The sequence below is a fragment of the Maniola jurtina genome, chromosome 8 (assembly GCF_905333055.1).
Source record: "Maniola jurtina chromosome 8, ilManJurt1.1, whole genome shotgun sequence".
In the NCBI taxonomy this organism is placed as follows: Eukaryota; Metazoa; Arthropoda; class Insecta; order Lepidoptera; family Nymphalidae; genus Maniola; species Maniola jurtina.
Genome location: NC_060036.1, coordinates 5917384 through 5943970, shown reverse-complemented (window position 1 = coordinate 5943970; position 26587 = coordinate 5917384). Strand labels below are relative to the sequence as shown.

Here is a 26587-nt window from a genome sequence, read left to right as displayed (position 1 = left end):
AGGATTAAAGTAGATATGAACAAGTGTTATCATTTTACCTAAACGTTTCGCCAACATTCATTTTCCGACAAAATATTTAATATTGTATGGGAGTTAAGGCAGTCAAAGTAACATTGTTCCTCGAGAGGCAGTAAAATTATTTAGCAGTTACTGCATGAACCTTGCTGTAAGCATAGGTATATCTCACAACAGATTTAAATTCACATAATCTCTAGCTGAGTTCATGTCTACAGTGGTTATTACCTACCTAATTTGTTTTAAAGAAGCATTTTGCATGTCTAATTATTACTATACTATTGCAGAAAATAGAAACTAGGTATATACTACTATTAGATACCTAACTGAACACTAAATATAACACCAAATATAATTAACAATATTAACAAATAAATTGATTGAAGATTCAAATAAGGTTCTAGGGCACCCTTCAAAGTTTAATTTATAGATTTTTGTATTTCAGACTGATTCGAGATAGTTTTAGAGATGGTTTTTGGCTCCAAGAATCTTAAAGGGACCAATTACGTTAATGGCCCGTCCTCACGAGAAGTTCGTACGCTAATTGGCTGGGTTACTTATGTGCTGGTTCACTTTGAGTTATAATATTACATGGTTTTTTAGGTCTGATGTGAAACAGTGTTATAAATGTGTCACGGATGATAGTGTAGGTATCAATATAAGTATTATATGTCGGCGTGGTTTTTGATAATATAACGAACAAAACATCAGGCAAAAACATAGTCCATGTTAATCTGCTAAATCGTTTACTAAACTGTAGTTTTCATCATTAATTAGAATATTTCACCAAAAATGTGTGTGTACGAATAGGTATTTAACACATTCACAAGATTTGTTCAAGAGAGTTTGGAAAAGATAAAACCAAAGATTCTTAGTTATTTGCTCGAAATATGTTAAAAAATAAATAATAATAGATAAAATTAATTGATGCAAAAGGCATTAATTTCCGATTTATAGTTTTAACTGTGTAGTTTTGATTTGATTCCCGTAACGACGTAGCTCGGCGTAGCCATTTCGTAGAAGTCACGTTTATTACATGCTATAATAACTTCAGTACGAAAGTTACAAATCGATATTTAGTTTTGGCTAAAGCTAATGACCATGGACGACTGTGATTTTGTACAGTGTATTTAATTAGAAAGGACACGCGATGAATGCTAGGTTTTATTTTTGTCGTAAACTGTAGTTTTATTATTATTTCGTTGCAAAAGGGTCTGTAAACGCTAAACCTACTAGTACGTCATATATCGCCGTGTTAACTAAAGCTGGCACGTACAACACATTCACTTGTGTAGCGTCTATGAGTGAGCCTTATATAGAGGCTGAAAATTTCCCCGCAGCCGCCCACAAAACCAGTATTGAACAAAGAATATCGTTCTTTGTGCTCCAATCAAAACTACATATTTTCACGAATTTTTTTATTGAAAAACCATTAAAAAAATATGAACTTGACCATATATTTAGCGTCCCTTTTTAGGGTTCCGTACCTCAAAAGGAGAAACGGAACCCTTATAGGATCACTTTGTTGTCTGTCTGTCTGTCGTATATGTCAAGAAAACCTATAGAATCACGAATTTTGGCAGATAGGTAGGTCTTATATCACAAGTAAAGGAAAAATCCGAAAACCGTGAATTTGTAAGTTACATCACAAAAAAAAAAAATGTGTTCATGAACAAATATGTACTGGGTATTTTCAATTTCCAAAGTAAGATAACTACGTATATACCAAGTGGGGTATGATATGAAAGGGATACCTGTACAATGTACATTCTAAAACAGATTTTTATATATTTTTATCGTGCAAAATGTCGGCCAAAATACACGAGTACGGAACCATCGGTGCGCGTGTCTGACTCGCACTTGGCCGGTTTTTTAAAGTTATAACTAAACTTTAACTTTCATACAAAAACAATTTTTGTTTCTTCAGTCAAGTCTCAAGTAGTAGATAGTTGTGCAAATGTAGGAATACGTACGTAGGTATATCTTAGTATTTGTATCAGTTTATCTTAGTAGAAGGTAAGAAACTCAGCCAGCATAGAATCGCAACTCACATATTATGAGTTTAAATGGGCATATAGGCATAATTAAATATGTTTCCTCGCGAATTTTTCACTCACCGTGATATTTAATTGCTTAAAACAGACATACCTCCGAAATATTTGAGCTGCGTCTGGGATCAAATTTTGGACTCCCTGAACAACGTCTTAACCACTAGACTATCGCCGCCTATTTTTATGAATAGTAGGTACTTACGATGTGTTTACGTACCCTACATAAAGATTGTACCTCATATTATTATGTATGTAATTTATGTTACTATGGTTACTATTGAAAATGTATTGATATTTCAACATTCGCCTTACATTTTCGGTATTATCGTCTACCTTAAAGCTTCATAAAAAAATCCATTTATTTTACAAATACAAAATGATTGTTCCAAGGCAAACAGAAAAGGATAACTTTCACACAGTTCTTTCTACTTCAATTGAAGGGTCGACGAGTACCTACTTTCTTTGATGGATCACGTCCACGTTTGTATTGTAAACACAAACATTATTTTGTATTGTCCCAAATAAGTGGTTTTTATCGAGCAAAAAATAAAATAAAAAATAACAAAGTATGCTGAAATTAAAAACATAGGATAAATAAAATAAATAAATCAGCTACGAACTGCGACGCGTTACATTTTATGGGCGACACTTGCACACTAGGTACTTTGTATATTATTGTAGGGAGATTAAAATATTTTGGTGAGCGTGCGATTGATAGCATAGCCCCATTGATAGCAGCCGAACGCACGATATGGCTGGCGAGTAACCGAGCGTCGCGTAGCTCAAACTCTACCTTAATAATACGTATTAAAGTATTAGTTTTAAAGTTTCTTTATTAAGTTAATTGTATATTGTCGCAAGAGACGAAAGGGCCACAAGCAATGTATTTTTCAGTGGGTACTTCGTACCAGAAAAATACGAATGACATCAGGAGTAGCCGGAGCGCCTCCGAATCACATTTGTGACAGTCCTGATAAATATTTAATACTTTGTGGCTCTATCGCATATATGCGATCAGCTTAACTCGTAGCAAAAGAAGTAATTGAAGCAATCATAAAATATTTCTTACTAAGTTAAATTAGCAAAGGTTGAGTGTAGCAAAGAGGAACATACGAACAAAAGGAGTATAATCGTATTCGGCTTTCCGGCGAGGGTGGCCGGAGGAGCTGAACGGAGCATTTTCCGGGAGTCGAGAATCTCATTGTGTTGTCATATCATGCTTCGTTCCTATTAGTGCCATCAGCAATTCTAATCATCGAAATAATAGCCAAAGAAATGCTGAAGATGTCGGGACCCGGGTTGTTACGGATGCTATTTGAACGCGGATGTGGATGCGGATTATTAGAAGTTCACATCCTCGGATGCGGATGGGGATATCAGGATTTTAAAAATATTTCAATTTAATTTAATATGTTTTATTTAATCAAATTTTGAGAACAAAACTTAAACAATTTTAGTCGTATTTTTAGCATACGCTCTTCAATAATAATAAAAATTGGGATTTTTCACAAATTTTTGGTTGTATGTAACAAAGAGCTATATCATCGTGTTCAGCTTTCCGACGATGGTGGCCGAGTTTCGAACCGATCGGTAATGATTTCAAGGAGGCTGCAATCTCTTCGTAAAATATTGTCTTAATAAGTATTATGCTTCGTTTCTATTAGTGCCGTCAATAATTCTCGTCATCGAAATGATAGCTATGGCTAATAAATAAATAGCCACATCATTTCGGTCCGTGCTACTAAACTCACTAAATGAATGAATTAATGAATGAATATACTTTTATTGTACACCACAAAATTAGTACAGAAAAACACATAAAAAGCTCAACAAAATATAGGTACAATTTGGCGGCCTTATCGCTACCTAGCGATCTCTTCCAGGCAACCAAAATGGTCCAAAGGATATAGCTATAGATATTAGAGGTAGGTGGTGCAAGTATACATTTATATATAATATTAGGATAAATAAATGCATAAATATATAAATAAATAAATACATAAAAACATGTTAAAATTTAAATAATGTACTACTATAAATAATAAAATACATAATATAGACCTAAAAAATAATAATAAATAAATATGATATATAGATAAATAATAAATCCTCATACTATTATTAAGACTAGTAGAATATGTTCCAATAAATCCGATAATGCTAAAGTGATAGTGACAAATAGTAGTAGTAAATGAATGTGTTATTTGCGGCTATTGCGTATAGGTACTCGTATGTGCATTCTGTTTAGCTCGTAGCAAAAGGAGTTATAAAAGCGTTCATAAAATACTGGGGGTGCCAGCGGCTTCGCCCGCGTGGATTTCGATTTTCTTAAATCCCGTAGAAACTCTTTGATTTTCCGGGATAAAAAGTAGCCTATGTCCGTCCCCGGGATATAAGCTAACCCTGTACCAAATTTCGTCAGAATCGGTTAAACTGTTGGGCCGTGAAAACCTAGCAGACAGACAGACAGACACACTTTCGTATTTATAATATTAGTATGGATATGGATTTGGATTACCAAGCTATATTAACAAATCTGGCGCATAGCAAAGAGTGTATACGAGTATGTAATATGTGTTCAGCTTTCCGGTGAGTGTGGCCGAGTTTCGAGCCAAGCGGAAGAGATCCCTCGGGAGTCGGGAATCGCGCTATACTGTCATGTGCCATGCCACGTTCCTATATATTAGTGCCGTCAATAATCCTACACATTGCAATGGAACTGAATAAAATGGAGGTCGATAGAACGCGATTGTTAGATAGGTATCTACTACTAAATCTGAATAGGTGCTTCGTCTGCTTTGAAAGCGAGGAAATAAGAATAGCTAGGTACTTTTCTCGAAAAGAAGCCATGTATTATAAAGTTCGTTACTGAATTCGTCAGTGATTTCAATTCAATTAATTGATTTCAAAGGTCCAAAAGGTCCAAAACTGAATTACCGAAAAGTGAACTGACTAACGCAGACGGATTCCCAAGTAAATACTAGTAAAAATGTTTTGATAATACAGGTATATTAATAAAGGTTTGTTCAAGGGTTTGCTTAACGAAGTTTTATGCATCAGATGGGATTTTAGGTATACGTATGTAACGTCCGTCCGTCCAAAAACAAATACCTACTTAATTCGGTTAGAACTAGACGCCGACCTATGTACGAGTAGCATCTACCTAAAATATTTTTTTTTACCATTTTATTTCGTCACATTTAAAATCACATGGTTCCATTATAAAAAAAAAACTGCTTGCATTAATTTCCTAGAAAATATTATATTTTGTTAAAATTAATAATATGAATACCTAACGCCCTAATATTTGTTACTCCGTAGATACCTATTTACGTACCTACCTATCTACGTCTTATTTTTCTTTTTTCGATGCCAATATTTTTGTAAATTAAATTTAGTAGCAGAAATAAGCAAATGTATACGAAATGTGTGTAATGTAACGTGATAAGAAAATTGGGCGTAGCTTTTATTGGAGAAAATTCAATTTCCTTTGTGCGGAAAGCTCGTGGATCGGCGATGCCATTACTATAACCCTCTTAGACATTTTCTGCTCTCAATGATAATAATTTGAAATTTAAAACCTAATATTCTTTGCATAACGCAAATAATATACTAAATAAGTATAATAACTTTCAGGACGTTTTCTTATCACGTACAAAAAGAAGTGTATTAATTTTTTTTCTGTACGTTTGTTGTATTATGAGAAATCCAATCTCAATATCATAAATAATGTTTCAATTCATGATTTTAGATTGAGAAATTAATTTCGTGGTTTGAGGAAATAATCATTCGGTACTTATATTTAACGAAAAGGTGAGTTTGAATCTCTCTCTGTCTAGTCGAGCGTTTGTGGCGTCACTGACGCGATTTCACTGACGCCATAGACGCCAACTCGAAAGTTCACATTAAGCCCTAATTCTCACGAGCGTTAAAAAGCGTTGCGTTAAAACCCGGCGTTGCGCTGACAATACAAAGTGCGCGTTAAAAAAGCGTTGACGTGTGAACAGATACTTGAGAATGCATATTTTGTTCTATTTCAAACACTTTTTTGATGGACGTCAAAAAAGCTCTCGTGCGAATGAGGCCTTATGGACTAAAATCATACTTTTAACATGACAGTTGACACAATATACACGGTGATACATATACATTATACGACAACGCTTTTTTAACGCGCACTTTGTATTTTCAGCGCAACGCCGGGTTTTAACGCAACGCTTTTTTAACGCTCGTGCGAATTAGGGTTTATTCTATCTGTTAAACATTTTTACGGCGCAATCCCTGTACTGATTATCCCTAGACTCTAGCACAAAGATAACGTGTATCGTACTTACTTTACAATGGAAAACCAAACAGTTTTCACGAGGCTTAAAAACTAAATTTACGCGGACGAAATTGCGGGCATCAGCTTGTAAAAATCTATACTCATGGCGGGAATCCAATTCAATATCCTTGCAACTGGATGATGGGTAGGTACTCCCGATCACCTGTAGTATCGAATGACGGGATGACAGTTTTTAGGGTACCCAAACCCAAAGGGTAAAAACGGAGCCCTATTAATGTCACTCTGCTGTCTATCTGTCTGTCTGCGGGTCTGTGTGTCTGTCTGTCCGTCCGTCCGTCTGTCTGTCTGTCTGAATGTCACAGGTCTCTAAGTTCGTAGACGAAATGAATTACAAACCTGAAATTTTCGTATGTGGTGTAAAACGTTGACCCGAGCCCAAATATTGAGTAAAAAATTCAATTAAATTATTTTAAAAAGGAAGTGTTCATATTATGAAGTAAGTAGGTAGAGTTTTTACCTCGAGATGTTAAAATCTATGTAAAAGCTATTCACTAAGATGAAATACTATAAGTATCTAGATAGTTACTACTTTAAATATGAAAGATGAAAAATAGAACTAGAAAAGCTTTTTATTCAAATAAAGTTTTACAATTGCTTTCGCGTAGGTATACATCAATTTTTGAGATGTTAAAATTAGTTTAGAACGTACTCTATACAAGTGTAAATTAAAAATTTATAACACCCCCGACAAGTGAAGGTTACAGTAACTAGAAAAAAGCTGATAACTTTCAAACGGCTGAACCGATTTTCTTGGATGATAGCTGAGAACACTCTCGATCAAGCCACCTTTCGAACAAAAAAAACTAAGTTAAAATCGGTTCATTCGTTTAGGCGCTACGATGCCACAGACAGATACACAGATACACAGATACACACGTCAAACTTATAACACCCCTCTTTTTGGGTCGGGGGTTAAAAAATGATTTGAGTGAATAGCCTTAGAACAAAATAATAAGTAACAAAACTAAAACAAAATATTATGACACTCTTATTTTGTTTATCGTTCTAGTTCTATGGGGAACGCAATGTTTGTGCGTTGGAGTTATATAAGTAGTTACCTACCCACAGCTACGCAAATTTACGAGAACTTTTTATAGCTTACGAAAGTCCCATAAGCAATTCGTTGTAACGACTCATCTACTATAGTGCCTATTTGCTCAAAGGTGCTGAGCAAACAAACTGAACAAAAAATATACTTTTAACCCTCGACCAAAAAAGAGGGGTGTTATAAGTTTGACGTGTGTGTGTATCTGTGTAACTGTGTATCTGTCTGTGTATCGGTACCCATCGATCTCTATTCTCTTCCAGGTAACGTAGCGATCCTACGAATAAGGGCGTAACGGAAGGATATTACGATGAAACACACTTTCACATATGTATTTTTAACCCCCGACCCAAAAAGAGGAGTGTTATAAGTTTGACGTGTCTATCAGTGTATCTGTGTGTTTGTGTATCTGTCTGTAGCACCGTAGCTCCTAAACGAATGAACCGATTTTAATTTAGTTTTTTTTGTTTGAAAGGTGGCTTGATCGAGAGTGTTCTTACCTATAATCAAAGAAAATCGGTTCAGCCGTTTGAAAGTTATAGGGGTTTTTAGCAGTGTAGTAGGTACTCATAGAGGTTTTTGTGTCGGGGGTTTTTTAAATTTTGAGTTATGGCATAGGTACCTACTAACCAAGAGCGTATTAATGGAATCTTTCTGTGTTTTATCGTTTCCAGTTTTGAGAGAATTACATACATGACTTTCGATTATGATATTATTAAATTACACATTACGATAATGTGCAATCATATTTCTTTGTAGTCTAAAAAAATATATATAAATAAGTGGATACACTATATTCATGCTATGAATAACGAAACGGCATGGCAAAGCTGCACGTCACTATGTACGTTAACAATATTTTTACCAATTCTACACTTTTTCATTGTCAATCGTTGAATTTTTAAGATTTAATTACACAGACTTAGAACTAAAGCTACGAGGATTCCAAACGCGCTCTAATCTGAGAAGAAGCCCATAGAAAACTCAGCCGGGGATTCTAAGACGGCACAATCATACTTTTTGGGTTACAATCAAGCCTACCTTAATCTTGGGCGAAACGTAATATTCGTATTCATTAAAATAAAGTCAGGTTGGTACTTATTAATTATTACCTACCTATGGATTTAACGTTAAGCCTATTGAAGTCGAATGAAAAGGAAATATTCTGAAATGGTTCGAACGGAATAATATCGATTGATGTTACTCCGAAACTGGTAAGAATTAGGTTAGCAGGAAGTTCACGCTGTTCTTGGGGTGATACGCTAACTCAATGTCTAACACTGAACGATAGTCACCGAGCTCATTTGACATTGGTCGGTTCTACATTGTTGCTTCACTGAGTGATATTAAAATAATTTTTCCTAGAAAACCTTCAACTGAATAAAAATAATTGAAAATTGAAATCCTCACTGCTGTAGAATTGGAATAGTGAATATGTAGTGTGATAGTCTGCCGACCGATTCTTGCTACATCTATACTAATATTATAAATGCGAAAGTGTGTCTGTCTGTCTGTCTATCTGCTACCTTTTCACGATATAGCACATGTAAAGGAATCAATCCGAAAACCGTGAATTTATGGTTACATCATTAAAAAAATAAAAATGTGTTTCAATTTTCAAAGAAAGATAACTATACTAAGTGGCTTATGAAAGGGCTTTACTTGCACATTGTAAAACAGATTTTTATTTTATTTTTATGCCTAATAGTTTTTGATTTATCGTGCAAAATGTCGGAAAAAATACCCGAGTACGGAACCCTCGGTGCGCGAGTCTGACTCGCACTTGGCCGGTTTTTAAGGTACGAAACCTTAATTAAATGGCTTATAACACACGGAATAGACAGTCATCGTCCGACTGGACGAAACTATGAGGTTCCTGTATCTCTACGGAACGTTAAAAACTGAAAATGATTTACCCGAGACCCGAAACGGTGTTGCTTTCAAAATAATTAACGTTGTAAACAATACAAGCCCGCTGGAGCACTGAACGTTTTATTTGAAGGCGGGTGAAGGCATTCGAATAAGTTTTTCCTTTCGGCAGGTAGCATAATTACATAAAAGTTTTTTTTGAAAACATCACAATAAAACTTAAAGCTAGCCTTATCTAATTACTATACAAATCATACCTGCGTGGAATGGTGCCAAGAATACTGGCTGCATTTTCACGCCGGACAGCCAGGCTGATCCGTTGCGCAAAAATGAGCCAGCCCTTCTGTGACCCGATGAGGCTATTAAACGCAGTGAAATGTCTCGTAATTTTTTTTTAGGACTACGACTCCATGGCCCCAGGGTCTCCACGTCTCCAAACGGAACAAAAATGTAACTCTCAATAAGAGAGGCATCCTTGCGCCACAAGTAGGTATGCCACAACAGCACTTGCTAAAGTAGAAATATCAGAGAGTTATCATATTACTAGGGGGCTCCATCGGGCAGTGGTAAACGATGTGGTCTCATTAGTGCTGGGAAGTCCCGGCTTTGGAATTAAAAATTTGAAATATTCTGGTCTGGTCTGGTGGGACTGACTGGCTTCGGCCGTGGCTAGTTACCACCCTACCAGCAAAGCCATGCTGCCAAGCCATTTAGTGTTCCGGTACGATGCCGTGTAGAAACCAAAGGGGTAAGTATAGGTTTAATTAAAACTGCCATACCCCTTCCAGGTTGGCCCGCTTCCATCTTAGACTACATCATTACTTACCACCAGGTGAGATTTCAGTCAAAGGCTAACTTGTATCTGATTTTTTTTTTAAATTTCTCGCAGAATGGCAGCAACCTGACTGGCGTAGGTACTTACAAGGGGCACGGTCAGCCGTCCTTTCTGTTATTCAGTAAATTGGCTTTGAAATTGCTTTCAATCTGTTAATCATCATCATCACGCGCCTTCTTCGAAACGAAGTTTGGCGATCATCATCCGAAAAGCTTCTCTATTAAAAGCCGCCTCTTTCAACTTCGGGTAACTAAGCCCTGTTAATAATATTACTTATCTTATCATAAATGGTGCAACTTTTACAGTGATTATAATAAGTATTATACTTAAGAATTTAAGACAGAAAGTGTTTTATTAAAAAATATATTCATTATTTTTTAAGCTAAAGTTTTTACGGTCATTTACGCGGTGGCGCTGCTTTATAGATTGATCATGATAATGTTTGCTTCTTTAGCAATACGAAATCTGTCTAAGGCACGTTGCCTTCAGTGTTTTCCTAACGGGTTTACTCTGGAGTACAAACAAAGCAAATTAGAAGAGTAGGTACCTAATTCAATTTGAATCTTTTTGTGGAACCTTTCCCTTAAAGTAGTAATATAATGACATTTATTAATATTATATTATTATTCAAATCATAAACGCAAGTGAGTGAACTCAACTGGAGAGTAAATTAATCAACACCCGAATGGCAACAAACGCTAATCTTATCATTTCATGGTTGAAATAATAAAGCTCTAATCTAATTTGAATGCATATTATCGTTATTGAGAGAATGACCCACGATTACCTATTTGGAAAAATAACAGTAGTGCCAAATTTGCCAGTTATTTTACCAAATAGGTACTTGAAAATAAGTAGGCCGTTTACAGAGTTCCTTACCCAAGTACGTGGGGTCCGTACGGGACCCTATTACTAAGCTTCAGCTGTTTGTCCGCCTGTCATTAGCGGGTCTTATGAACCGTAATAGGTACAGATTTGAACTTGACACAGAGCGTCTACTTTTATTGGCGCTATAACAATAAATAATAATAAAACCAAGACGGTGAATCAAAAAATGGATTTAATGGAAAGGGTCACGACCATAAGCAATGAGGGCTAAGACGTAAAGTCAAACCGTACAGCTACATGTTTAACAAGCCGCAGTCACCTATACACAAGTGTAAATTAAAAATTTTCAACACCCCCGACAAATCATTTTCAAATAAATAATTATGTATATCTAGGCAACGTCCATCTTGACAGCTTGACATTTTTCAATTGACACTTGAATATTATGAACCTAAGGGTTATCTAACCTTCTTTTCTACAAGAAAACTAGAAAATAGCTGATAACTTTTAAACGGCTGAACCAATTTTTTTGGATTATAGCTAAGAACACTCTCGATCAAGCCACCTTTCAAACAAAAAAAAAGTAAATTAAAATCGGTTCATTCGTTTAGGCGCTACGATGCCACAGACAGATACACAGATACACAGATACACAGATACACAGACACACAGATACACAGATACACACGTCAAACTTATAACACCCCTCTTTTTGGGTCGGGGGTTAAAAATAATCTTCTCGTGTTGTATGGAAAACAAATGCCTACCAACATACTACCATTGAGTTAAATAGCAGTCATGAAAGCTTGAGAGGTGGGACAAGCGAAATTTTGATAGGATGAATTTTGATGAGAATAAATTAAATGTAAATGAAAATCTTTGATCAATAACGTATCTTGAGACTCAAAGAAAACCCGTTTGAAAGAGTTCTTACCTTCCCGTCCGAAAAATCCTCTATACGAAGGCCTTATAGCAATTGTAACTGTAATTTTTCAAGCAAATTATGAGATTTCTATGAAAGAGTGTTATACATTTGGATTTGGATTTTTTCCTAACATGGGATAAGTTGAAGGCTAATTCCTACTTGTAAAAGGTGTGCCCGGGTTCTGCGAAACAGAATACGTTTTTATTTGCAAAGTCCAAGAAGTATATCGGAAAAGGGTTTTATAAAAGATAAATGTCTGTACTTATTCCTAAATCGTAATTTCTTCACTTGAAATCTCTTGCTCTATACAAAACGTCTGTTATAGTCCCCATACTTAATTACTTGAAATTCACACTCAAAATATAATCGTTAAAAGCTCGTTTGATAAACAGAGGTCCACCAGATCATAATAAATTAATTAAACTGTAATAATATATCTTTGTTTTCGTATACCGTAACTATTATGTAAATTTTAATGTAATTAATATTCACATCGTGTTAACTACGTTGTTTTAGATTGGATAAGGTTTATTACACACACAGATTTAACTAAGTGTCTTTTAAAAGGCGCCCTGGGTCAATAACGTTTGCCGCCACATAAATTGATGAAAAAACTTGACTATTCGTTACTATTTTTATTGAAAACTAGAAGATGCCCGCGGCTTCGCCCGCGTGGATTTCGGTTTTTTAAAATCCCGTAGGAACTCTTTGATTTTCCGGGATAAAAAGTAGCCTATGTGCTAATCCAGGATATTATCTATCTCCATTCCAAATTTCAGCCAAATCCATTCAGTAGTTATTGCGTGAAAGAGTAACAAACACACACACACACACACCCACACACACACATACAAACTTTCGCCTTTATAATATTAGTGTGATCAGTAATTTTTTAATGATTGATTTATGATTGTTTGACGAGTTTTCTTTAATGTTTTTCTATAATAAAGTCCTTGAAATATCGAAAATAAAAACTTAAACGTTTAAAAACTTTATCTTTTTATACTTACTAAATTTTTTACTTGAATGCTCTTCATGTTTGAATGTTTGGAATGACTTCATTTTGAAAGAATTTTTAAAAATTACTTTGTAGTGGTATTTAAAGTCGGATTTTCAGATTATTTTTAGCAAAGTTCAAGTAACATAGCTTATTGCAGGAACTTTAACACATGCGCATATCGTACCTTTTATTTTTGAATCTGGTTAAAAACGAGTAAGTAAACCTAAGTTTAATAATTTTTATGAGACATATTCTAGAATCTTGAAATCTCGTAGAAATCGGTGTGCGAGTAAATATTTTAAAAAAATACGCATCGAACTGAGTACCTTTCTTTCGTTAAGGTTAGTTAAAAACCAACACGCTTACAAAAATCACATATTTAAAAATAATTAACCGTTCAGAAACTAAGTTTAAACAAAAGAAAAAATAAACACATTGTGTTTTCGGAGGAAATGTTGAAAATCTCGTATATTTGAGGCTAAAAAACACATTCGGTGAAACCAATTAGTATAGCGCAGAATTAAACAGCCTTTTGTAAACTCTACGGAGAGCTTTTTAACTTTGGTTTATAATTATTATAACATAGGAAGATAAAAAAGTTGCATTAAATATAACTTTGTTTATGATTATTCTTTTTGATTAACGCTAAGACGGTTTTTATAAGCATGACTACGGAACTCTATTTTATACAGGTTCTGAACCATGACAGATCTTTGAGTATGGAATACAATGACGTACAGATACTCATATCACTGATGGAACACTAAAACACTTAAATACTGTGTTTTTAACCCCCGACCCAAAAAGAGGTGTGTCATAAGTTTGACGTGTGTATCTGTATATCTGTGTATCTGTCTGTGGCATCGTAGCTCCTAAACTAATGAACGAATTTAAATTTTTTTTAACCGGCTAATACGGTTACCGGTTATTTTTTTTTTTTTTTTGAAAGGTGGCTTGATCGAGAGTGTTCAAGCTATAATCCAAGAAAATCGGTTCATACGCTTGAAAGTTATCAGCTCTTTTCTAGTTACTGTAACCTTCACTTGTCGGGGGTGTTATAAATTTTTAATTTACACTTGTGCAAATCTATACCTGCAGGGTTATATACCTTGTAGATACGATCTGTTACTTGCAACATTTTTTGGCTTTGCATTTTTCTTTTTTCTTTTTTTTTAAACCTACAAAAATACGTATAAAACAAGCAAAATGCTGATTTCAGTTGATGGTCTTCGCATTTATTATTTTATGAAACACCTACTAAAGATATGTACTTGCTTGTGCCTTTAGATGATGTGAAATTTACACTGTATATTTCACATCTTTTAATTTTACTGTGGAACTAAAGGCTGTTTTACGCCAGAACAACAAATGCTAGTGCTATAAAATTGGAATGTAAGGTACGACAATTTGCCAACGTTTTAATAATTATTTATTGTAAGTAACATACAGCCCTGTGGCAAGCCGCAATGCCGCACTATATTATTTCGTGCATAGATGAAGCTTTATCTTGTACAAGCTGATGCCCGCGACTTCGTTCGCGTGGATGTAACTGGTTTTAAAAATCTGAGATTGGCCAGCTTGGCTTGAATGAGCTCGGATCCGCTGGTTTGAATAGCACGTTGCGATTGGTTGTGGCGGCGTGGCGTAACATTTATCTTTTCTTTTTTTAGTCTATTTCGTCTCTGTGCCATCTTATTTCGTAAAAATCTGGTCAGCATATGAGCCGCGGCGAGAGATAGATACACTTTCGCAACATTTCTTAGAGGGAGCTTGAGCTGTAGATTGATATAACAGTTTCTCTTTTTATACATATTATTGTAATAATTATGTATACATATTATAAAATCTGTTGGTAACCCTTTATGATTAAAAAAAGGCTTTTTCCAGCGCTGTTAGCAGTTTGTACAATTTCCATGCAAATGAATCTCCCGTGAGAATTGGTCAGGGAATATACCCGCGTGTTTGCATATTGTATAAAACCGCAAAAACATAAAGCAGCTGCAATGCAGTGAAAATAAGGTACATTTTAATTTTTTAACACGCCAACGTAGCTCAACGGTGCGACTGTCCGCTTCGTGTGAGAGCTGTAACGGATGACTTTTAGTTGGCTTGATCTATGGAACTTGTTTCTGGTCTATTTAACTCAATAAGTTGATGCTGATAGGCCTAGCTATTAGCTTCATATTATATAGGATATGCTAATAAGTACTATAAATGCGAAAGCGTGCCTGTCTGTTTGCTAGCCTTTCAAGGCTTTTAACCGTTTAACCGATTTTGCATTTGTTAAAGAGATAGCTTGCATCCCCGGAAAAGTCATGCACCTATAGCCACAATATAGCCTTTATTTACTGAAACGTCCAATCTACATTTTATCTTAACACTAGTTTTTCCATTTGAAGTATATAATATTATGTAATACATAAACAAGACTTATCCTATTAATAATACTAATTTACATTTATATTTATTTATAAAGTACCTACGGGATTTCTTTTCTTTTTTCGGATATAGTCGCGGGCATCATATAGTATAGTAGTAGTAAGTAAAACATGATATTAGCGATAAAGGCAATAAGGTATATAAGTTATGTAGATTTTATGTTTTACGGAATCTTTTTTAAAATATTACATTTTACAGCCCGAAGTATGTTGGCATTTTTAATATTCCGTTGGCAAAAAAAAAACAAGTTATATTGTCTGTGCAGCATACCTACTATATTTTTGGCGGCAGATAAACAGAATAGGAATCATGCAGAAAATAAATAAAACCGCAATCCTTGACTATTTCTATCACTAATATAATTTTTTCAATAACTTAAACAGACATTTCTATCACCGTTTTGTTTGGACGTTGAACTGAAATGGGTCACTAAAAAGGTAATGGAATTGTATAAAATGATCGTTAGCACCCAGTCCGAACCCTCACTGGCTAGTATGACCATTCGGTTATTTAGAATTCTATTAATCATTCATTAGATAAACCAACCCACGACGGTCTGTCTGACTTTGTATTTTGGATGGCACTTCAATTAATGAAGCTAAATATTATGTATAATGAATGTATCATTTGCAAAATATAGAGTTAATATTTTGTATGTAAAGCAATGATAATATTATTAAACATAATTTAAATATGTACCATATTTAAATTATAATAATATTATCATTGTTGTTAAGAGGCTGAGCTTACGTTAAAAACTTAGTTATTTTTTATGGTATGTGCCTTAACTTATTATCTACTAGCCGATGCCCGCGTGGATTTAGGGTTTTCGAAATCCCGTGGAAACTCTTTGATTTTCCGCGATAAAAAGTAGCCCATGTGCTAATCCAGGATATTATCTATCTTCATTCCAAATTTCAGCCAAATCCGTTTAGTAGTGTTTGCGTGAAGGAGTAACAAACATGCACACGCACCAAACTTTCGCCTTTATAATATTAGCGTGATTCTTGATACTTTATACCTACCTAAACCAAAAGATAAAATGAGGCTTTCTCACAATGTAATTTGCTTTTGTGTCTTTTTATATTGCTCTGTCACTAACAAAAGTTCGTACAGAAAACAAAATGTTAAAATACTTTGTTAAAATCCCGCGATAGTTAGGTACGTAATATTTTACCTTCTGCGCAACACCCAAATAAGCTTTGTTCGCTTTGGCATAACGGTGGCGGGGCGTCTTTCTATTTCAATATTCCAATTTCAATTGTATCTTAAAAGTACAAAAAGTTAAGTGCTATTTTCAAAAAACTCGGTTCCATTTAGTGGCCAAATCTAAATAATTACAAGCGGGCAATACTAAGGGTAAATTTTAATATCTAAATACATCAATCATCATATAACAAAATATCTATTAAGTTTTTTCATGAATACCTTCTATGTTTGTTGTATGTACCTATTCTTCTCCCTTTACAACCTCTTGCACTACCAAGGGTCACTGGTAGAGACCTCTTATAGAGATAAGTGCTTCCCTGTCCACTTTATCTTTCTTTTTCTCTTTATTGTTACAACTTTCTGGTACAAATAAATATAGTAACAAGTGTAAATTTAAAATGTATAACACCCCCTACAAGTGAAGGTTACAGAACTAGAAAATAGCTGATAACTTTCAAACGGCTGAACCGATTTTCTTGGATTATAGCTAAGAACACTCTCGATCAAGCCACCTTTCAAACAAAAAAAACTAAATTAAAATCGGTTCATTCGTTTAGGCGCTACGATGCCACAGACAGATACACAGATACACAGTTACACATCTGTGTATCTGTGTATCTACACAGATACACACGTCAAACTTATAACACCCCTCTTTTTGGGTCGGGGGTTAAATAGTTGAATCCATAGCTTTGATGGTTTATTAATAAAATCTGTTAATCCCCAGGTACAATGTGGCACGCGGTAGCGGCAGGCGCGAGGCGATGATCGGCCACATGGGCCGGCCGCGCGCTCACGATGCGCCAGCAGTCGACCGACGTAAGTTACCCTTAAGTAAGGTGGCCCTTCATACGCACTTCTCCATACAAACTTATTACGCCTATTATTCTATTATTTGTTATTCTAGATCTATAACTAAGCCGCATATCGATTTATATCTCCATTATTTATGCCCTAAAATAATAAATTAAGTCAAATTGTAGGTATTTATTTTTAAAGTTATGAGTTATGACCCTAAAAATTTCCATTTTAGGGCAAATTTTGAGGCAACTTCGTTCGTAAATAAACTATATGATCTCTTAATAGATAGTTTCCGACGGTTTCCGTAGATTTCAGAAGTTCACAACGAGAATATTGTATTGTCGTGAGAACTGCATTGTTTGAAAAGTTGTACGACTGTTTGGAGTGGCTGAACATAGACTTGTTTGATTTATTTCTATGCTTCCAGTAAGTTGACAAGGTTAAATAACTTTGAATGGAGGGTGTAATCTCTGAAACTAATGATCCAATTCTAAAAATTCTTTTATTAATAGGTACTATCTTTATCTCCGAGTGCTATTTATTATTTTAAAGAGGAAAGATTTGTCCGTTTGCTCGTATTCGATAAACTCTGAAACGACTGAAACGATTTTAATTATAATTATTTCACCATTAGAAAACTACTTTATCCAGAAGTAACATAAGATTTATGTTATGTAGGTCTACCTACATAGATATACCAATTTCATTCGATAAATGTATATAAATGATCATAGAGCTATTAAGTCATATAATTATGTACCGCGGACGAAATTACGGACAAAAGCTAGTAACTAATTTAACAATATGTGATAACTGAGAAGCTGTAAAGGTTAGTTTAAACTGGCTTATCTGAGTTAATCCTAAACCCAACGGTGACAGATATACGTGCAAACGACGATGATCCATAGCTCGTCAATATTTCCACAAAAGCGTCAAAGAGCATGCAGTGTTGATACATTGGATATTCGCTTTATGCCTACCGTTGCCGATTTCCGTAGTTCGATACTGTCGAGGTAACTGTGTCACTTTTCATCTTTTCAATTTGAATATACCTACTTTAGTTCGTAATATCAGCGAAACTGTGTCATGCTTTAATTTTTCCGACATGCGGAGGCCGTTAGCTGAACCTATGTATATGTTTTTCAATATAGAATCACGTTTTATTCATATGTTACAAGGTAAGCTAATAGAATACCTACATGAAATATGTTCCGGCAAAATTGACATTGGTCAGTTATTAATAAACGCTCATAAAAACATACTATCCGCAAAATGAAGTAAGTAGCCCATTTATACATTATCATAAAAGAATGATTTTGTAAAGTGGTGATAATAAAAAAAAAGAATACCCGGCTGAGTTTGTTGTGGGCTCTTCTCAGCCTTGGGCGCGTTTGGCACCCTCGTAGCTTTAGTTTTAAGTAACGTAATTGATTATCACCACTATATCGTACAAGTTTAACAATTTCGACCATCAAAAGGAGTACAATTGTACCTACTTTGAATAAATGATTTTGACTTTGAAACAAACAATAATGAAACAGTCCATTTTACTAATATTGATATATGTTTTATTTGAAACAAGCTGATCCTCCCAACTTCGCTCGATAAAGTAATATTCTAATGGTGAAAGTATTATTTAAATTAAGTTCGGAGTTTCAGAGTTTATAGTTTATAAACAAACAAAGCTTTCCTTTTAATGATATGCATTAGTATAGATTAACCGTGATTCCACATATAAATCGATTCCACTCATTCCAACTTTTTATTTTTACAATACAACAGTGAAAAACCTAGGGGTAAACGTGGTCTTATTTTCTTTATCTGGATCTGGTTGTATTCTTAGTTGGTTAGCCGTGGATACCACCCCAATGGCAAAGTTGTGCTGCTAAGCCATGCAAAAATTATGAGTGTGCAAATATTATTTGCCAAAATATACAAATCTTTTCCAGACAATATAACGAGTAGGTACCTATTCTTCGTTGTTTGTCAGATTACTTATTCATGCAATGATTCTTGTTATTTGTGTACGAATTGTTATTATGAGTCAAAAGGAAATTACAATGTTCATATTTTACCACGATGCAATCCAAAACTTTTTTGATTGAATTTTTACTAATATTTGGAGCACTCTTATATGAGTATACGTGTGCGATTTAAAATATACTGTACGAAACTTTAACTTATAATTTTTATGATAGGGTTAGTGAGTAGTTAGTAGTTACCTACACACGTAACTACACACTAAGTTGTTTAGCCTATGCAAAAAATCATGTCGATCCGTTGCTGCCTTGCTTTTACTTAGTACAGAAGAACACATACAAAACAAAAAATATATATACTTAAGATACAATTTGGCGGCTTTATCCCATCGATCTCTTCCAGGTAACGTAGCGATCCTACGAATAAGGGCGTAACGAAAGGATACGATGAAACACACTTTCACATATGTATTTTTAACCCCCGACCCAAAAAGAGGAGTGTTATAAGTTTGACGTGTGTATCTGTGTGTTTGTGTATCTGTATGTAGCACCGTAGCTCCTAAACAAATGAACCGATTTTAATTTAGTATTTGTTTTGTTTGAAAGGTGGCTTGATCGAGAGTGTTCTTAGCTATATTCCAAGAAAATCGGTTCAGCCGTTTGAAAGTTATAAGCTCTTTTCTAGTTTTCCGTTATTACTATCCGACCAATACAAATTAGTGTCCAGCCAAATTCTAATAAAAATGTGTAAGGGGGTTTTATAAAATTTTAATTTAATTTTACCTTGTATAATGTATATTATGACTAGTGATAAATATATTGATACGTTTCAGACGATCGACAAAGCGGTGTGCACGGAGGACTCAGGCGCCGCGCGGCTGGAGGCCGTCCTGGTGGCCCTGGTGGAGCGCAAGGCGCGCGCGTTGCACGCCGAGCAAGCCAGGCGTCGGGCGCGCACCCATCCGCTGTTACTGCTGTTGCGCAGCCATGTGTCCGACGGTAAGCGATAATATTCTTTTCGATTACGCAAACATGGTGAACAGAACGGTGTGCACAGAGGACTCATACGCCACGCACGAGGTGGTTCTGGTGGCCTTGGTGGAGTGCACTGTGCAAGGTACGAACGCTGTACACAGAGAAAGCCAGTCAGCCAGTCAGTTGGACACGCAGCAATCTGCTTATTATATATATTATATTTTATATGTAGTTCTTGCACATTTTTGTATCCACCAGTAAGCGATAATATTCTCCGAATACTCAAAGGTGACCGACAAAATGTTATGCACAATGGATTCATGCATCGCGCAACTGACGGTGGTTTTATGACCTTGGTAGAGAAAACATTTCAAGGTCAACTTCTGCAGCTTCTCATTTTCTAATTCCCATATAGGTCAGCACTATTTAGCATGTATGCTGGTTGCAACGTGTGCAAAATTTAAGCGCAGCAAGTAGGATTAGCACGTGCAATAATCACTCTGTAAGAATCAGTGTTGTAGGCATTAAAGTAAGTTCTTGATAAACTAAAAATGTATGATATGAATACCTACTTGTTGGCAGTTTCCAAAATAATCAAGCCTTAAAATATATGACAGATGATTGTTCAAGATAAGGGGATAATTCATAAAGCTGGCTTACATTAGTGAATTTGTTTCGTAGAGGGTAAACGTAGGTGAGCTACAAATAGCCTCTACACGGAAGCTCTACGGCGTAGCAACTAGCAAGTATGTAGTAGGTGGATTATATTTTTCTTCCTTTTTTATTTTACTGGGTAATTTTCATAGTAATAAAATTGTATACAGTGCCAGAGTTCTCAACAGTAAAGGAACTTCGAACAAAACGTCCAGGTTTTGACGTCACTGCGTCAAATGTTGGTACATTTGCCCTAAGCCCCATTTTTCTTTGATTTTACGCCACCATAGCCTAATATTTGATATAATCATCGATTCGGAATCAAACCGAGAGTTCGGGCTCATTTTTGTTCACCCTGGCAGTGCCGAGTTAGTTTTGTATTATAAATAGATGTCAAAACACGGCATTACTGTCGTCTGTTATGGCATCCTACTGAATTTCCATATTTAACAGATTTACCTTAACGCTCATGTAAACTCACGCTAAGTTAAAGCTTAACATTCAGGTCAGCATCCTTATAATCTACATTAAAATCATCATCGTGATCAACCAACATCGCCGGCTCACTACAGACACACTACATCCTCTCGGAGTGAGAAGTGTTTTAGCCGTAGTCTACCACGCTGGCCAAGTGTGGATTGGCAGACTTCACACACCTTTGAGAACATTATGGAGAACCCTCCGGCATGCAGGTTTACTCAACATGCTTGCTTGTTTTAAAGCAAGTTAATTAATTGATGATCACGGTGATTTAAGAATTTCCCGAACTAAATTTAGATTCTCAAGAAGCATGTTAAATTTCCAGTACCTACTTTGAAACTTGTACGAAAATAATAACTGTGACGGTAAACTTTGGAAGTTACAAGTTAAAAGTTTTGATTCTATTAAACTCAACTTGGAAAGCTAAAAGCTGAGTTTAGAATTATTAAAGATACATTTTAATTTAACTTTTTAACTTGCAAGTGAAAAAGCTAACTAAAAATTTAATTAAATAGCTAGTAATAGTTGTTGTAATTTTAGAACAAAAATATGATTCCTCGTTGAAATGATTTTGAGTAGAAAAATCGAAATCCCTTGCGATAATCGTGAAAATACATCGTTCATACATAATTATATAGGTACGGATCAAATATATAATTTCAGAAAGTTAAAAATGTATTAAGAAAATATTTGGTTTATTTGGGCTTAAATTGTAAATAAATATGTAATCAGTTTTTTGAATAGTCTTTAAAAATGTGAAACCTACGTCATCTCGGGGAATTTACTTTGTAATAGTTTACTTTCTGTTATTTTCGTATGTTTGCTGACTTTACACAGTGTCCATTGACGTGTGAAGAGTTCTCTAAATATGCCAATCGTCCAAAGACGGTATTCTGCGATATGTTTCCTCATGTTTCGTACGGAGTCTATTCAACAATACCCAGCTTGGCTCCATGCTTGTCTGTGCAATGTGCATGTATGTTCAGTTCTTTATAAAGACCTTATTAAAAGAAGGGGAATATTATTGTGAAACTTGTGCTACCTCGGGGAATCTATTTTGTAAGGCTACGCTTTGAGTAGTTTATTTTGTGTTATTTTGGTATGTTTGCCGACTTTGCAGCGGTGGCTTATTATGTAAAGTTCTCTGAGGCAAGCTGTCTATGTGCCGCTCGACTCGACAAATGACGAAAATAATTGCAAAGCTTCCCACATTTTGAAATGTCTTTAAAAAATAAATATTTAGCTTTTTCAACTTAAATCTGGCTTAAATTTCTTAAAACTTTGATCAAAATGTGTACAAAAGATCGCTGAAACACTTTCTGAGTATTTTTTTAGTAGCTGCACTCAAACCATGTTTACCTAACTGGAGTGTCAAAGCTCATGCTAACTAATGTTATTCAGCAGTATTCAGTATATCAAACGTTACAAGCCTTGTCTTACAAGCGTAGGTCTAAGAGTGTATTTTTTACAAAAATATCTTTATAGCCTTATAGTTAACTTGTCAAGAAAAAGTTGCGTTAGGTATATACATATATATTGCGATAGAAAAATTATTTTTCAATTTAGCAAAAATAAAGTCTTGCTATTCAAGTTTATATAATCTATGAGTCTTGTGAACTATGTTTCAAAAACTTGTACAAAATGTTCTTGTATCATGTAATTTGTGAGTTTATAAGCAGCCCACGGTCGCCACTGTTGTGCACACATGCGTAGAATATCACTAATAAATAATCGGTGTATCACTGTGCCCCTTGTACCAAACTACCCCACTTCCACTCCACGCGGGCGAAGCTGAGAGAAAAGTTAATAACTTAAATATTTTTCTTTGTCTCTTTTTCAGAAGAGGCATCGATCATAGGCAGCTCTGGCGAAAGACTACCATCGCACTGGTGTGAGAATGAGTTCGAGAAGAAGAAAAAGAAGCTCAAGTTACACACACACCATGGGTAAGCGTCATCAAATGTTACAAAATCAAAAACGTACACTCAAAAAGCGTTAAAAGTCTTCTTCTTTAAATTCAGTATACTTATGTATAGCTGATGCCCGCAACAGCCTTATAAAACGCTGTAAAAGGTTAATTTGACTCCCGTGTCTTTTCTATAATTTTCCGGAATAAAAAGTATCCTTTGCTAAATAAAAAGTATCCTTTGCGGAATAAAAAGTATCCTAGTAAAGAGGGTTTTAGGATTTTTAATGCTGAATTTCGTCATTATTAATTCAGTAACGGAGCCGTGATTCGTTAAAACTGAAAAGGGTACAGAGAGACATTTTGGCGCAAACGAATTTTGTCGATGAACATAAAAGTGGTATGAAACGGTATGTATTTTACATTTCTGACATCGCATTAATTTTGCATACGTTTCTTTAGAAGGGAGCTCAACAGTCCAGAGCAGCTGGAGCTGGAGCGCCGGAGACGCAAGCGCAGGCGACACGCGCCCCCACAAAAGCCAAAAAAGCATCGCACCTTACTGGTGTCTGCGATTGACGAGCAGGCTAAAGTTATACATGTGAGTGCTGTGCCCTGAGTCTAAGTTTTCATTTAGATTTAAGGTGAACGCACACTTATCCGAGCCGAACGCGTCGAACGAGCCGAACGAATTGAATTTTATAATCCTGTACCTATATGAAATCTCATGAAACATCGAACATTTCTCCACGTCTATTCGTCCGAATTGGAAGTAGATTTCATATAGAGAATTTTAAAATTCGGTCCATTCGACTCTTTCGATGCGTTCGGTTTGGATAAGTGTGCGTGCCCTTTTTAAGGATTTTTTTGATTGTTTGAAATCGATAAACTTTGAAACTACTGAATTGATTTTGATAATTCTTTCACCATAAGAAAGTTACTTTATCTAGAAGTAACCTGATATCAGTAACTTTTCACTTGACGGATTCCCAATACAAGAACTGTCATAACGTCTTTGTTCATTAGATAAAGTTTATCTGAAAGTGGTGAAACAAGCCCGTACTCTCTGCCAATACTTAGTTATTACCTGATATAAAAGCGATAATCTAAAAAGTACTGAACGGAATAATTTATACATTCACAAACAAATCGGTTACTTAGAGCATAAATATTAAATAATAAACAAATAAATAGAGTTATTATGTGGGTTACAGGCACCAGACCAGAATGATTATGAGAGCCACGTGACTGCTACATGTGACTTGAAAGAAGTCATTAGAGTACACTGCTTTGTTGCTTACCTCAAATCTCTTTATTACAGTGGATCCATATATTGCCGCATAGTTAAACTGCCGGTCGAACCCGGCGGCACGTGTGGAATGTGGTTGGATCCTTATCCGGCCCGATTCGGTTTCACGTTCGAGTGCCGGAAATATAATGGATGTAATCGGAAACTTCTGAAAGCTTGTACTACATCGAGCGCCATCTTAGTAGGGGTTGCAGCATTAGTTGTAAAATAGCGCCATCTAACGGAGGGCTGGTTGAAATGCCTCGCAATCACCGTTTTCATGTCTTGCCCCTAGAGAGCGTTTAAAAGTCTAGAGATATTACCTCAATTCACTCTTCCGAAATCAAGTTTTGCGGCCTTCGTTTGCTTGTTTCCTTTGAGAGCTTTTGCTTTAGCGTGGGACAAAAGATCTTATAGCCGAACGATATTATAAAATTCCAATTAGACAAAGCTTACACATTTTCGTATTTGAAAAGTGAAGACATAATTCGTACGCACATAACATTATTATGAGCGTAGCGGCACATGCCCGAAAGTACGTAGATATTGGCGTGGTATTTACAACACTTTTAAGTATTAACTAGTTCACTCTGTTATAACTAAGTACATCTGCGTGCATGCTTCAAAATCGCCCCGTCGCTACTTGCCAGGCTATAGAAGTTGTTGCCGAATTCTAAAAAACGGGCCAAGTGCTAGTTGGACCTAAGACAAACAGACAGACAGATTGATATTAACAGGGCTTCGTTTTTACGCTTTGAGTATTGAACTCTAAAAAGAGAAATGGTTCTCAGGTCGACCGTCGAAGCTATTACAATACAATACAACACAATAACACAGTAACGTGTCTAGTGTCTACGGATTTTTATAGTCTGTTTTTCCTTATGGTGAAGAAAAGGTAAACAAGAATCTTCTTACTGAATTATACTTACCTATAATAAGAGGCTCACTATACGCCGGCCATACACCTTCTTATCGCCACTTATCGCGAACTGACAAATAGTGACACGAGTGAAAAACCTATGAACCTAACTCAACATTTACTCTTTGACCCTTGCTTTAACCTAACTCCAGAATGTCTAAAACCATTGGAAAGTCGCTTCACTCTATCCGAGGTTTCTGCGATTTGTTCATCTCTTAAGCAAACTAAGGAGAAACTAAGGAGAAACTATAAGGAGTAAGTAGTTTAATTTGTCTGTCAGGTATTGGACCCCGACGAGTTACCGAGGCGCGCGCGATATACAATCATGGTGACGGCGTGTCTATTGCTGTTCCTCTGCCTACTGCTGGTTGGCGTCACGCTGCGGATGGCGCCACTTATCGACGACATGGGTGAGTCATTACTTTTTGCTCTAGGTTGAACAGATGTTTCACACTGGTCGATTTCTGTAATCCAGTAAGCTCATTCGAGTTGAACTGAAACTGCCGGGCGTCGTCATGTGCGAGTTTCCACTTACCAGGCACTTAAAGACATTAGAGGACTGGATTGCTCTATAAATTCAGTACACTGTCTATGATATCATTTATATTAATCCAGAAGAAATGTAGCGTTCAATTCCATAGCTAGACTGGAAAATCAAAAATGAAGAACACTTTATTATTAAGTATCCTTCGTATTGTAGGTACAATTTATTGATATTTTGAAAACTGTAACCAGGTAATAGAAAAAAGCATACTCGGCTGAGTTTATTGTGGGCTCTTCTGAGACCTGGAAGTGTTTGGAACTCTCGTAGCTTTGATTTTAAGTTAACGTGATTAATTTTATGACCACTGCATCATTGTTTGACAATTGACTGTCTGGCCGTCTGACTGTCTGTCCATCTGTCTGTCTGTATCTTCTGAACCTGTAATAGGTAGAGAGTTGAATTTTTCCCAGAATGAAATAAAAACGAGTAACGAAAAATTTCAAAATGGATGCAATAAAAATAAAAAATACAGGTAAAAAG

The 26587-nt window shown here is 35.6% G+C and overlaps 1 protein-coding gene across 3 annotated transcripts in view; it reads left to right on the top strand.

Annotated features, from left to right (window-relative positions):
- The window catches only part of LOC123867783 (protein IQ-DOMAIN 14), a 91151-nt gene that overhangs the window by 10300 nt on the left and 54264 nt on the right, over positions 1-26587 (top strand). For all 3 annotated transcript variants that reach the window (XM_045910048.1, XM_045910047.1, XM_045910046.1), the window contains exons 2-6: positions 17289-17380; positions 20175-20340; positions 23291-23396; positions 23819-23957; positions 25844-25973. In XM_045910048.1, coding sequence (XP_045766004.1) covers positions 17360-17380; positions 20175-20340; positions 23291-23396; positions 23819-23957; positions 25844-25973 — 562 coding nt within the window. In that variant the 5' untranslated portion in view covers positions 17289-17359. The remainder of the gene's footprint in view (positions 1-17288; positions 17381-20174; positions 20341-23290; positions 23397-23818; positions 23958-25843; positions 25974-26587) is intronic.